The following is a 13,548-nucleotide window of genomic DNA, read 5'->3' as shown; positions in this document are numbered from 1 at the left end:
AGGCCGAGCTGGATTTACAGTCTCTCTGAGTCTCCTGCTTTTCTCTGTGTCTGATTTTTCGATTCCCACATCTGGGCGTCTCCCTCGCCCAGGTCCTGCCCCCTGATTGGCTGCTGCCGACCCCGCCCAGGGATAAATGCCCAGGCTGGGCCCCACCTGCCTTAGTTTCCCCAGCAGTGGCTGTTTGCACCTGCTGGTGTTGCCTGCCTGGCTCACCCCTCCCCTCGCTTATCACTTTCAGCCCCCCGAGCTGCCCTGACCCCAGCCGGGATGAGCAAAGTCCTGCTCCTGGCCTTGTCCCTGCTGCTCTGCTGCGCCCTGGGTGAGTATCGGGGGTCCTGGGAGGGTGGAGAACCGCCTGGGGCCGGGTCTGGAGTCTGAGCTCTGTGACCCAGGTGCGGGCGCCCGGCCCTGGCTGAAGATCCTCGGGGGGGGTGCTCACCCTGAGACCCCTGGGAACTTTGGGGTGGGTCCCCCCGAGTGCAGGAGGAAGGAACGTCTCTGGATCTGTCCAGGGCGTTTGTGCCCCAGTAAATCCTGAGTGAGGGGGACAGGAGTCTGCAGGGCTGAAATGGGGATTGGGCTGAGTGAAGATGTGACAATTGGGGGCCTGGGGGCCAGGACTCCTGGGTTCTCTCCAGCTCTGGGAGGGGAGTGGGGGCTGGTGGGTTAGAGCAGGGGGGCTGGGAGCCAGATCTCCTGGGTTCTCTCCCCGGCCCTAGGAGAGGAGTGGGGGCTGGTGGGTTAGAGCGGGGGGGCTGGGAGCCAGGACTCCTGGGTTCTCTCCCGGCTCTGGGAGGGGAGTGGGGGCTGGTGGGGGGAGCCAGGACTCCTGGGTTCCCTCCCGGCTCTGACGCAGGGTCCCGTCCAGGGAGGAACTGCCAGCTGATGGATTTCTGCCCCACCAACCCCTGCGCCAACGGGGGCACCTGCCTGCTCACCTACCCACACATCGTGTGCCAGTGCCGGCCCGGCTTCGACGGCCACACCTGCCAGCACGACATCAACGAGTGCTACCGGGACCCCCGGCCCTGCGCCAACGGGGGCACCTGCCTCAACAGCCTGGGCTCCTTCCGCTGCCTCTGCCCCCCCGGCTTCTCCGGCCCCCAGTGCCAGCACCGGGCCGGGCCCTGCTCCGCCGGGCTGTGTCTGCACGGCGGGACCTGCCGCCCCCTGGCCGGCGGCTACCACGGCTGCCTGTGCCCGCCAGGTGGGGGCTGCGCTGCGGGGGGGGCGTGTGGCACATGGATGAACATGCCTGGAAATGGGGGGGCCACGCACTGATATGTGACAAACGTGGACACGGGGGGCATGCACTGAACATGTGTGGACGTGGGGCGCCACGCAGCGACACACACGTTCAGGGTCAATCCAATATGGCTGCCGCATCAAGGCGCCTTCCTACACAGACCAATCCAATATGGCCGCTGCATTGAGGTGTGTTCTCCATGATGGACCCAATCCAATGTGGCCGCCATGTTCTTGGTTCCTCCCACCAGCGGTTATGTCCAGCATGGCCGTTAGGGGACGGGGCTAATTAGAACCAGACTCGTTCCTGGGGGTGACTGGGAATGGGGGGGTCAGCAGGCACCCCTGGAGGCTGGTCTCCAAGATGGCCGAACTCCCCAGCCGCTCCGCCCTGGGTAACCGTGGCTCCCAAGATGGCCGCCCACAATGGAGGGGGAGACTGTGGCTGAATTATCTCTCCCCCCTGGGGGCGTCTCTTTCTGTCCCCCCCGCCCAGGGTACACGGGGCAGTTGTGTGAGGTGAACCCCGATGACTGTGTGGGGCACCACTGCCGGAATGGGGGAGCCTGCCAGGATGGCGTGGGGACGTACTCCTGCCTCTGCCCCCCCGGCTGGATGGGTGAGTACGGGGCCCCCTACTAGGGACAGGATCCAGGTGTCCTGGCTCCCAGCCCCCCCGCCCCCCAACTCTACCCACCAGCCCCACTCCCCTCCAGAGCGCGGCGAGAAACCCAGAGAGTCCTGGCTCCGCATGCCCCCGCCCACCGCCAACCTCAACCAACCAGCCTCCCACAGCTCCCTCCAAGCTGAAGGGAACCCAGATGTCGCTGGCTCACCAACCCTCCTGCTCTAATACCCCCACCCCCACTCCCCTCCGAGAGGGCGGAAGAGAACCCAGATCCTGGCTCCCAGCCCCCACGACTCTAACTCCACCAGCCCCCACATGCCCAGTGGGGCTGGGCGAAACCCCGGCATCATGATTGCTCCCCGCAGCTGGACTGGCGGGATGAGGACATGTTGCACCGACCCCCACCGCCACACCGGCGGCACCTGCCACAACCTCCCGGGCTTCCGCTGCGTCTGTGTCAACGGCTGGCGCACCAAGCGCCCCAACGTGGATGACTGCGTCTCGCCACCTGCTTGCCCTGGCGCCTGCCTCGACCCGGTGGCACCTTCTGTGCCAGTGCCCCAGGGCGCACATGGGGCCCCCTGCGGGGCAGGTGATGGGCATTGGGGCCTGGGCCCTCCTGGGCTGGCACTGGCTCCCACCTGCCCCAGGTGCAGGACTAGCTAGCTCAGGGGGGCGGGAATGGGGCAGGGGTCTGTCCCATCTGGGGGGCGCTGGCTCCCACCTGGCCCCAGGGCAGGGATTGGCTGGCTCAGGGGGGCGGGAATGGGGCAGAGGCCTGTCCCCTCTGGGGGGCACTGGCTCCCACCCGGCCCCAAGGCAGGGACTGGCTGGCTCAGGGGGGTGGGGAATGGGGCAGAGGCCTGTCCCCTCTGGGGGGCACTGGCTCCCACCTGGCCCCAAGGCAGGGACGGGCTGGCTTTGGGGGGCAGCAGGGAATGGGGCAGGGGCCTGTCCTCTGTAGGGGGTGCTGAGCGCGATCTGGGTGCAGCTGGCTCTGGGTGGGGGCGTCTCTCACCCAGTCTGATGCCCCCAGGGCTCCTGTGCCACCTGAGCGACGCCTGCCTGAGCAGCCCCTGCCACGCGGAGGCCTCGTGCGACACCAACCCCCTGACGGGCTCGGCTGTCTGTGTGTGCCAGCTGGGCTACACCGGGCCCACCTGCCACCAGGACCTGGACGAGTGCCAGCTGGGTGAGTGGGGGCCGGGGCTGGGCACAGCCCACGGGCTCCAGGCAGGGCACGATGAGCTGCGTGTCTCTGCCCGCATGTCGTGGGAACGGCCCGTCGGTGCAGGGCCCGTGAATTAAATCTCTGCCTGTTCCCCGTGTCTGTGCGTGTGCTTTGCACATTTATGACCATCCTGTGTGTCTGCATGGATGTGCACGTGTGTGTTGTTTGTGTGTCTCTTCATTTGCATCACACGACGGGGTGTGTCAAGGTTCCCTCCTCACTCTGAACTTCCGGGTACAGATGTGGGGACCTGCATGAGAACCTCTAAGCTTAACTCCCAGCTTGGATCTGGTCCCGCTGCCACCATCCAGATTTGTGAGTTATCTGGAAACTCCCAAGTTCTAGCTCCCTTCCCCGGCCAGTCTTGGGGGACTTCTCCACCGCGTCCTGGGAACGCCGCTCCAGCCCCGGATCTGAGCACGGGGAATTTAACCATCCCCCCTTCCCCCACCAGTTCCTGGTGAGTCCAGATCTTAGCACAAGGGGAAATCAATCCGCTTCTTAAAAAGAAGGGTTTGAATTAAAGAAAAGAGGGGAAACCCTCTCTGTAAATCAGGCTGGAAAGTAACTCCCGGGGAATCAGATTCCTTGAGCCTTCACGGTTACAGCAAACAGGTCACAGCCTCCAGCAAAGGAGCATTTAGGAGTGGAGGAAACACAGCTAAACGCTCCCCCGCCCTGCGTGGCTGTTACTGACCCGTCTGAAATACGCCAGACGGGGCCAGAAAGACGGGGGGAGCCTGGGCTGACGTCTGGCCCCTTTCAGTGCCCAGAGCGAACAACCCCCGAGCAAAGAGCACAGAGACGCCCCCGCCCCGGATCTGAAAGTCTCTTGTCCCCGGACTGGCCCTTTGGGTCTGGTGTCAGCCAGGTTCCCCGAGCTGCGTAACCCTCTGCAGGGAAAGGATTTTGGTGTCCGGCCGGGTGGGGTTTTAGAGCATTGGACACAGCAGGGCTGTTCCCTTCCCGTCATAGCTATGACAGTGTGTGAGCATTACATGTCTGGGCATATTTTCCATGTGTGTCCCTGTGTACATTGTGTGTCAGTGCGTGGCCCCCCAAGTCCACACATGTTCATCGCACGTCAGTGCATGCCCCCGTTTCCAGGCGTGTTCATCACATGTCAGTGCATGCCCCCCCATTTCCAGGTATGTTCATCACATGTCAGTGCATGCCCCTGTTTCCAGGCATGTTCATCGCATGTCAGTGTATGCCTCTTGTTTCCAGGCGTGTTCATCATATTTCAGTGCATGCCCCCCCCCCCGTTTCCAGGCATGTTCGTCACGTCAGTGCGTCCCCCCCATGTCCAGGCATGTTCATCATGTCAGTGAGTGCCCCCCCCCGTTTCCAGGCATGTTCATCACGTGTCAGTGCATGCCCCCCGTTTCCAGGCATGTTCATTGCATGTCAGTGCATGCCGCCCGTTTCCAGGCATGTTCATTGCATGTCAGTGCATGCCCCCCGTTTCCAGGCGTGTTCATCACATGTCAGTGCATGCCCCCCATTTCCAGGCATGTTCATCGCATGCCAGTGCATGCCCCCCCCCCGTTTCCAGGCGTGTTCATCACGTCAGTGCGTCCCCCCCATGTCCAGGCACGTTCATCATGTGTCAGTGAGTGCCCCCCCCCCCCGAGTCCAGGTGTGTTCATCCTGTGTCTGCACATGGCCCTGAGTCCAGGCATCTGCACTGCATGTCGGTGCCTGGCCGCCCTTGTCCAGGCGTGTTCATCGCGTGTCACTGCTGTTTCGGCCCCACACCAGCGCCCTGACCCCCCCCTCCCCCAGGTGCGGAGCCATGCGAGCACGGAGGACGCTGTGAGAACGCCATGGGCTCCTTCTGGTGCCGCTGCCCAGCCGGCTACACGGGGTCCCGCTGCGAGGCCGACGTGAACGAGTGCCTCAGCCAGCCCTGCCTGCGGGGGGCACCCTGCCTGGACCTGCTGGGCCGCTTCCAGTGCCTCTGCCCCCCCGGCTTCCAGGGGCCCACGTGCGAGCAGGAGGTGGATGCCTGCGCCAGCCACCCGTGCGGGAACGGGGGGCACTGCCAGGCTGGGGCGGGGGCCTTCAGCTGCCACTGCCCCCCTGGTGAGATAACCTCAGGGGCCCAGCGGGGGTTGGGCATGGACTGGGAGCTGGGGGCCTGGGGGCTGTCATAGAGGGCGCTGGGTATTGACCAGGATTTGGGGGGCTGGGGCTGTCATGGGGGGCGCTGGGCATGGACCGGGATTTGGGGGGCTGGGGGCTGTCATGGGGGGCGCTGGGCATGGACCGGGATTTGGGGGATCTGTCTCTGTTCGGGGATATTAGAAGTGGGGTGGGGAGAGTGTAGATTTTGGGGACAGGGACCCAGGGGACAGTGGCATGGGGGGGCAGTTTTGGTGGACTCCCCTGGGGAACATGGAGGAGGGGTTGGGGGTCTGGAGGGGCTGGGTCGGAGCCCCCCTGACCCCACCCCTGTTGCGCCAGGGTTCAAGGGGCCGCGCTGCGTGGAGGAGGCGGGAGCCTGCGCCAGCGACCCCTGCCAGGGGGGCACCTGCCTGGAGGTCGTGGGCGGCTTCTCCTGCCTCTGCCCCCCGGGCTTCTCGGGCCCCAACTGTGCCCCCTGGAGCGACGCCTGCAGCCAGCGGCCCTGTGCCCAGGGCACCTGCCAGACCCACCTGCAGGGGTAAGGAGGGCCAGGACCGGGGCTGGGCCGGGGGGCAGGAGGGGGCGGAGCCTCACACTGACCCTGCCTCCCTGCCCCACACAGTGCTCTGTGCGTCTGTGCCCCCGGCTGGACGGGCCAGGACTGCTCGGCCGAGATCGACCCCTGCGATTCGGGGCCCTGCCCCCAGGGGGCAACCTGCCAGCCCCGGCCCCATGGCTACACCTGTACCTGCCCCCAGGGGTTTACAGGTAATGTCCCCCTCACTCCCGACCTGCAGCCCCCCAGCTCTGCTGGTGCCCCTCACTCCCGACCTGCAGCCCCCCGGCTCCGCTGGTGCCCCTCACTCCTGACCCGCAGCCCCCAGCTCTGCTGGTGCCCCCCATTCCCGACCTGCAGCCCCCTGGCTCCACTGGTGCCCCTCACTCCTGACCTGCAGCTCCCCGGCTCTGCTGGTGCCCCTCATTCCGCCCCCCACTCCCGACCCACAGCCCCCAGCTCAGCTGGTGCCCGCCACTCCTGACCTGCAGCCCCCCCTGCTCTGCCGGTGCCCCCCACTCCCGACCTGCAGCCCCCTGGCTCTGCCAGTGCCCCTCATTCCCGACCCACAGCCTCTGCCATCCAGCCCTGGGATCTCCCCACTGTCTCTGCCCCCAGGTGTGACGTGCGAGGAGGAGCTGGATGGGTGCCGGGGGGGCCCGTGTCAGAATGGGGGCACCTGCCAGAACAGCCCCGTGGGGTACCTCTGCCTCTGCACCCCAGGGTTCAGCGGGGAGCGTTGTGAGAGCGACCTGGACCAGTGCACCCCCAGTGAGTGGGGAGGGTACCGGGGGTGGGGTCAAGGGGGTGCGGGGGCCAGGAGGGCATAGGGGGGAGTAAGGTGTTGGGGCAGGAGGCTGGTATGGGGGGCTGGGAGGTTCTCAGGCGGAGGGCAGGGAGGGTCTTGACAGAAGCCATGGGGGGGGGGCTGGGGCCAAGGGGCAACCGTGGGGGCTGGCACTGACTCATTCTCTCCGCAGATCCTGCGGGACGGGGGTCCTGCCTGGACAGGGCGGAGCTACAATTAAAAATAAACTATTCTTTTGCTCCTGCCCCCGGGGTTCAGTGGGAGCGCTGCATCGGTGGCGGACGGGGGGAGGGAGGCAGGATGGGGGAGGGAGCATGCCACGGTTGAGGACGCACGGGGGGGAGGGGCAGGGATGGGGGAGGGAAGTTGCTGAGGTGAGGGGCAAGGGGGGAGAGGAAGCAAGGATGGGGTGGGAGTGGGGGCAAAGGAGGGGGGGCTTGGGGAGGTTTACCTACGTCTCTATCTCTCTCCCCAAATGCCGCTGCCATACCCCAGCTGCCCCCTTTCAGCAGAAACGGGGGGACGCTGACCAGCTGAGGCGGCCCCTCCCTCACCCCGGCCGTGCCAGCTGCCACCCAGCTGGGGGGGGGGCACCTATGCCAGGAACACAGGCCTGCCAGGCGCTGCCCAGAGACAGAGTGCTGAGGGGGGCAGGGGGGGGCAGTGGGGGGCAAAGGGAGGCTCATGACGGGGGAGTGTGGGGGCAGCTCAGCCAGGGGTCATTGGCTGCTGTGCCCCCAAGGGGTCCGCTGGAGGAGCTAAGTGTGAACGGGGGGCGCTAGCGTGGACTGGGGGGGGGACCCGCCGCGTGCTTCCTCGCCCCCGCCAGGCTGGTGGGGCCCATCAATGCCACGAGGAGGCGAATCGGTGCACCGCTGCTGGAACACGGGCCACTGCCTGCCGCCCGGGGGGCTATTGACGTCATTCAGGTAGCTCCTGGAACACCAGGGGACTCCTCCCGGAAACGGCGGTTCCTCGCCGACTTGTCTCGGGGGGACCTCATGCCATGTGCTGATCCCTGACCATCTACCCACTGCAGTGCTGCTGGCGCGCGGGTGAACTGTTCAGATAGCACTGACGCTGGGGGCCTGCACCCTCCAGCACTGCCAGAATGGGGGCTAGGGACCTGCACCTGACGCGAACCGGCCCCCACTGAGGCCTGCCCCTCAGTATTCAAGGTAAGGGGGGGGGCGAGGGTAGGATGGGGGCAAGGGCGCGGAGTGGGGGTAGAGGGGGTTGGGGGCCAGGGGGGGCTCGGGGAAGGAGCCTGTATGAGCTAACCGTTACTAGACTGCCCCAAAAAGCGGGTCCGGTGTGAGTCAGTGATTGACAGCTGCCAATCAACCAGTGCCAATGGGGGTCCCTGTGCAGTGACGCGGGGCAGCAGCACTGCTCTGCATTTCAACACTGCGGTCGCCCCTCTAGGTGAGCTCCCGCCGGACGCCTGGGTACTTTCACCTCTCCACTCTGCTGTGCTGCTGGTCCTTTTCCCACTCCTTGCCCAGCGGACGCCTGGGGTCCTTTCATGCTCCCCCCGCTGAACACTGGGTCTTTCACTGCTCCACTCCCCAGGCGGGCCTGGGTCCTTTCACTGCTCCCCCTCCCCGGCCGGAAACCTGGGTCCCTTTCTCCACTCCCCCTCCCTGGCCAGACGCCTGGGTCCTTTCACTGTTCCTGCTCCCCGGCCAGAGGCCTCGGTCCCCTTTCCCCACTCCCCCTCCCCGGCCGGATGCCTGGGTCCTTTCACTGCTCCCCCTCCCCGGCCGGACGCCTGGGTCCTTTTCCCACTCCCCGTCCCCGGCCGGATGCCTGGGTCCCTTTTCCCGCTTCCCCTCCCCGGCCGGACGCCTGGGTCCTTTCACTGCTCCTGCTCCCCGGCCGGACGCCTGGGTCCTTTTCCCACTCCCCCTCCCCGGCCGGATGCCTGGGTCCCTTTTCCCGCTCCTCCTCCCTGGCCAGATGCCTGGGTCCCTTTCCCCAGTATCCATCTGACCCCCACCTCTTTCCGCACCCCCCAGGGTTACAGCGGTGCCACCTGTGACGTCCAGCTGCCCCCCTGCAGATCCCACTTCTGCCACCACAATGGGGTGTGTGTCCAGCACCTGGCTGGTCCCCGCTGCCTCTGCCCGGGGGGCTACGGGGGCCCCGACTGCCTCCAGCCCCGTCCCCCGGCTCCCTGCCCCCCCGGCAGCTCGGCCTGCCCCCAGCCTGGGGCAGGGGGGCCCTGCAGGGAGCTGGCCGGGGACGGCATCTGCCACCCAGCCTGCAGCTCCCCCTCCAGCGCCTGGGACGGGGGCGACTGCTCGCTGGGGGTGCTGGATCCCTGGGCGAGGTGCCCGGAGCCGTGCCAGCTGGGCTTCCGTGACGGGCGCTGCCACCCCCAGTGCGACAGCGAGGCCTGTCTCTACGACGGGTACGACTGCCGGCCCCCGGCCCCCTGCAGGTGAGGGGCCTCTGGGGGGTGCCGGGCTGGAGCAGGGGGCAGCTGGCTCAGGGGGGCAGGGAATGGGGCAGGGGCCGGTCCCCTCTCGGGGGTGCTGGCTCTGAGCTAGGACTCGCTGGTGGGGTGGGGGGATGGGGTCTGGGATGGGGGTTCTCATCAGGGGCCTGGGGAGTGGGTGGATCTGGGGGAGCTGCAGGATGGGGGAACATTGGGTGGCTGAGAGGGAGTGGGGGTTCAGGGGGTTTCTCCAGGAGGGCAGATCCGGGGGGGCTCTGTGAAGGGTGGATTGCGGGGGATCCGGGGGGGCTGTGGGAGCAGATCTGGGGGGACCCTGTGGAGATGGATTGGGGAGAATTTTGGGGGACCGGGGGGCCTGTGAGGGGGATCTGGGGGGCTCTCCAGGGTACCCCCAACCCGTGTCTCTGCCCCCAGCCCGGCCTACGCCCGTTACTGCCACGACCACTTTGCCAACGGACACTGCGACCGGGGCTGCCTGTCCCCCGAGTGCGGCTGGGACGGGGGGGACTGCGCCCCAGGGAGGGGCGGGACCCTGGGGCTGGCGGCCGCCCTGCCCCCCCGGGCCCTGCCTGGCCTTGTAACGCCCTGGCGCTGGCCCTGCTGTGTGGGGCTGAGCCCCAGCGCGCCCCCGGGGCCGGCCCAGGCTCTACCCCTACACGGGGCGCGAGGGGGCCAGGCGGGGGCAACCGCACCGGCTGGCGGCCCCCCTGGAGCCCCCTCTACCCTGCCCCGCCCTCCGCCTCACATCCGCGCCCCCAGACCGCCGGAGGGGGAGTCGGATGCCGTTGGGTGAGTGAGACCCCCCCTGACGCCCCAAATCCCCCATTCCCACACCCCAATATCCACAAACCCTGACCCTCCAAATCCCCCATTTCCATACCCCAATCTCCACACCCTCTGACCCCCCAAAATCCCCCATTCCCACATCTCCTGACCCCCCAAATCCCCCATTCCCACGCCCCAATCTCCACACCCGACTCCCCAAATCCCCCATTCCCACGCCCCAATCTCCACACCCAACTCCCCAAATCCCCCATTTCCATACCCCAATCTCCACACCCTCTGACCCCCCAAATCCCCCATTCCCACACCCCAATATCCACAAACCCTGACCCTCCAAATCCCCCATTTCCATACCCCAATCTCCACACCCTCTGATCACTCAAAATCCCCCATTCCCACATCTCCTGACCCCCAAATCCCCCATTCCCACGCCCCAATCTCCACACCCCTGACCCTCCAAATCCCCCATTCCCACACCCCAGTATTCACACTCCTGACCCCCCAAATCCCCGACCCTCCAAATACCCCATTCCCACACCCCAATCTCCACACCCCCTGACCTTCCAAATCCTGACCCCCCAAATCCCTCATTCCCACACCCCAATATTCACACCCCTGAACCCCCAAATCCTCCATTCTCCCACCCCCGATCTCCCCACTCCCTGAACCTGCAAGCAACCCCAGGGACCCGCTGGGGAGAGGGAGACCATCGGGTGAGACCCCCCAAATCCCCCCCCACCCTGATCCCCCCCAATCAACACCCTGCCCCAAAATGGACCTCACCCCCATAGGGAGAATCAGCCCCATGTGGGGACCCTGCCCCCCAAAACCTCTCTTTCCAGCTGCCCCCCAGGAGCTCCCTGTGGGGAGGGTCCCCCCCCATGTACCCAGCCTGACCCCACATCACCCCCCAGGTCCGTCGTGTTCCTGGTGGTGGATGGGTCCCACTGTGCCGGGCGCTGCCTGACAACCCCCGAGGGCGCCCGGCGCTTCCTGGGGGCTCTGGCCGCCTCCAACGCTCTGGGGGCGCTGACCCCCCACCCCCTGGCGGCCGTGTGGGTCGAAGAGGCCAGCAGCGGTAAGGGGGGCCTGGGGAGGGGTCAGGGCAGTTGGTGTGGGGGGCGGAGGCCTGGGGGGATTGGGGAGGGATACTCTGGGGGGGCAGACAATGAGGGGGTTGCAGGCCGGGGGGTGTCAGGGAGGGGTTGGGGCAGCGAGGCCAGGTTGGGAAGGGGTCCCAAGAGGCGTGTGGGGGCAGATCCATTATTGGGGGTCAGCCTGTTCCCCCAATTTCACCCCCTGCCTCTCCCCCCCAGACCCCCAGGCCTCCGCCCCCCGGCTGCCCTGGCCCCTGCTTGGCAGCCTGCTGGTGGGGGTGGGGCGCTGGCGCTGGCCCTGGGGGCCGTGGTCGGGACTCGGCTGCGCCACCGCGGACAAGGAAACAGGGGTGCTCTGGCTCCCCGCGGGGTTCGCCCGTCCCAGCACCCCAACGCCGCGCCGCCGGGACCCCGTCGGGAGACGCCATTGGCTTGAAGTGAGTGACACAGTGACCCCCACAGCCTGCCTGCTCCCCACAAGCGGCCCCCGGGGGTCCAGGCTGGGACACTCACCCCACTTCCCCCTCCCAGGCCTCTGAAGCTGGAGCCCGAGTTCGAGGATGACGGGCAGCCGACCCCTCAGCAAATCGAAGGATATTGGGTGACCCTGGCTGGGCTGGGCGACCCCGGGGGGCCAGCCAGTTACCGCACTTCGCACTGGAGTTGGGGGGCATCGCCTGGCGGAGGCTGGGACCCAAAGCTGGGGGTTGGTGGGGAGGATAACACTTGGGGGCTCTTTTCCGGTCTTGTTAATCCCATCCCCCTCCTGCCAGCTGGACGCCCCCCCCCTCGGAGCGGACTGCAGCACTGGACACCGCAAGCACCTGCGTGCCAGGGCGCCCGTCCCACAATGCACATGCTTGACCCCGCCCCAGGATGAGGCCCCGAGGGCGACCTCGACGCCAGGGGCCAGTGAGGGGCAGGGTGGGGGTCAAACCTACACAGAGCCAGTACAGCCTGAAACCCGCCCACAGGAAGTGGGACGTCCCACCCGACAGGGGGTGGAGATGCTCGGGTGTTGTCCTGCCCACAGGAAGTGGAAAACAGGAAGTCCCACCACAGGGCCGGGGGAGAGGAGGAAAGGTTCCGCCCACTATGATGTGGAATTCTGCTCTGCAGGGAGATGGTGAAAGGGGGGAGTCCTGCCCCTACAGTGGAAGGGGAAGTCCCCACTAGAGGTTGGGTGAGAGGGAAGTGCTGCCCAAGGAACTGGGAGAACCGGAAGCCCCCCAGGCAGTGGGAAAGAGGAAGTCCCGCCCAGGGCAGGGCAGGGAAAGAGAAGTCCTTCCCCCGCACTTGATGCTTTGTCTCTCGCCCCATGGCAGATGGGGTGACGCGCTGATGGGCAGCGGTGTCGCTGGCCTTCCGGCGTCACCATCTGCGCATGGGGGCCGAGAGCAGCATCAGTGCGGGGGAGCCTCTCCCTCCTTCCTGCGCCCCTTGGCGAGGACCTGCTTAGCGCTACGGCGGAGCGGCGGCCTGGACGCCCAGACGGCCGCGTCGGGGGAGGACTGGGTCCCTGCACCTGGCCGCCCGCTTTGCCCGGGCCAGCGCCGTCCGCAGCCTCCTGGATGCCGGTGTCAGACGCGCCAACGTGCGGCGACCGGCAGGGCGCAGCCCCCTGCACAGTGCCATCGGGTGCTGACGCCCTGGGGGCCTGCCAAGTGTGCGGGGGGAGTGTGTAGGTGTGGGGATGGGAATGGGGGAGCACTCCCAAGTCCCTGCTCTGCCCTGCCAGGTCACTCTGCCCCACCCCCAGAGTTGGTTGTTCACTCTGAGCCCTACTGATGGTGGTGGAAACCACACCCCAACCGCTGCTGCATCCAGCCTACCACCCCCTAACCTTCCCTCCCAAGATGGCCCCCCAGTTCGCCGAACCAGCAGCCCCCTCACTCCGGGTACCACCCCCCATTTCACAGGGCAGATATCAAGGTGTGAGATTCCAGGCAGGTGACAGATTCCCAGGGGCCCTGGGCTGGGGAATGGGGGCAATGCAATATGGCTGCCCCCACAGACCAGTGCCCACACCATATGGGCCAAGGGGACGGGGAATGGAGCTGGAGGCCCCGCCCCTGTGTCCCACACCTTCATCCCACCTTCCCGCTCCTGATTCGCTGCCGGCAGACAGACCTGGAACGCCCGGTATGAGCGGACGGTGCCACCGCCCTGATCCTGGCGTGCGCCTGGAGGTGTGAGAGCGGGATGAGGAGCTCTGCCGGGGCGGGGCGGCCGTCACCCCGCCGACAGTGGGGTCAGCCAGGGGGCGCCGGGGATCTGGGGGAGGGGACGGGCCAGCAGGGGGCGCCGGTGGCTGGGCTGGCGGCCAGGGGGGGCACAGGCTGAGGGAGGACGAGCCAGCAGGGGTGCCGGGCTGGGCCAGGAGGGGCACCAGGGGGCTGGGCTGGGGTCCTGATCACTTGTCTCACGCCCTCTCACCCGGCAGGAAGACGTCCCTGCACTGGGCTGCGGGCTTAGTGATAAGCCCGGGCCGCCTCGCCCTGCTCCAGAGCCGGCGCCAGCAAGGATGCCCAGGCAACGGGTAAACGGCCAGACAGGGGCAGTCGGTGGGTGGGGGCTCTCATTAGCCAACAGGGGAGAACCCGGAGTCT

General features: G+C 67.0%; 1 protein-coding gene across 1 annotated transcript in view; it reads left to right on the top strand.

Moving 5' to 3' along the window:
* The window catches only part of NOTCH4 (notch receptor 4), a 19,128-nt gene that overhangs the window by 4,653 nt on the left and 927 nt on the right, over positions 1 to 13,548 (top strand). The window contains 30 exon segments of the mRNA XM_075071492.1: positions 872 to 1,210; positions 1,745 to 1,871; positions 2,260 to 2,418; positions 2,420 to 2,448; positions 2,910 to 3,068; positions 4,893 to 5,192; positions 5,574 to 5,772; positions 5,857 to 6,002; positions 6,409 to 6,561; positions 7,889 to 7,973; positions 8,580 to 9,041; positions 9,474 to 9,683; positions 9,685 to 9,727; positions 9,729 to 9,826; positions 9,828 to 9,848; positions 10,757 to 10,920; positions 11,159 to 11,214; positions 11,217 to 11,275; positions 11,277 to 11,357; positions 11,359 to 11,376; positions 11,471 to 11,540; positions 11,713 to 11,851; positions 12,265 to 12,290; positions 12,341 to 12,454; positions 12,456 to 12,575; positions 12,577 to 12,604; positions 13,044 to 13,139; positions 13,142 to 13,190; positions 13,383 to 13,443; positions 13,445 to 13,471. Of these exon segments, the coding sequence (XP_074927593.1) occupies positions 872 to 1,210; positions 1,745 to 1,871; positions 2,260 to 2,418; positions 2,420 to 2,448; positions 2,910 to 3,068; positions 4,893 to 5,192; positions 5,574 to 5,772; positions 5,857 to 6,002; positions 6,409 to 6,561; positions 7,889 to 7,973; positions 8,580 to 9,041; positions 9,474 to 9,683; positions 9,685 to 9,727; positions 9,729 to 9,826; positions 9,828 to 9,848; positions 10,757 to 10,920; positions 11,159 to 11,214; positions 11,217 to 11,275; positions 11,277 to 11,357; positions 11,359 to 11,376; positions 11,471 to 11,540; positions 11,713 to 11,851; positions 12,265 to 12,290; positions 12,341 to 12,454; positions 12,456 to 12,575; positions 12,577 to 12,604; positions 13,044 to 13,139; positions 13,142 to 13,190; positions 13,383 to 13,443; positions 13,445 to 13,471 (3,638 nt within the window).

Source organism: Chelonoidis abingdonii, chromosome 12 (genome assembly GCF_003597395.2).
Source record: "Chelonoidis abingdonii isolate Lonesome George chromosome 12, CheloAbing_2.0, whole genome shotgun sequence".
Classification (NCBI taxonomy): Eukaryota; Metazoa; Chordata; order Testudines; family Testudinidae; genus Chelonoidis; species Chelonoidis abingdonii.
This window is presented reverse-complemented; position numbering and strand designations above follow the sequence as displayed.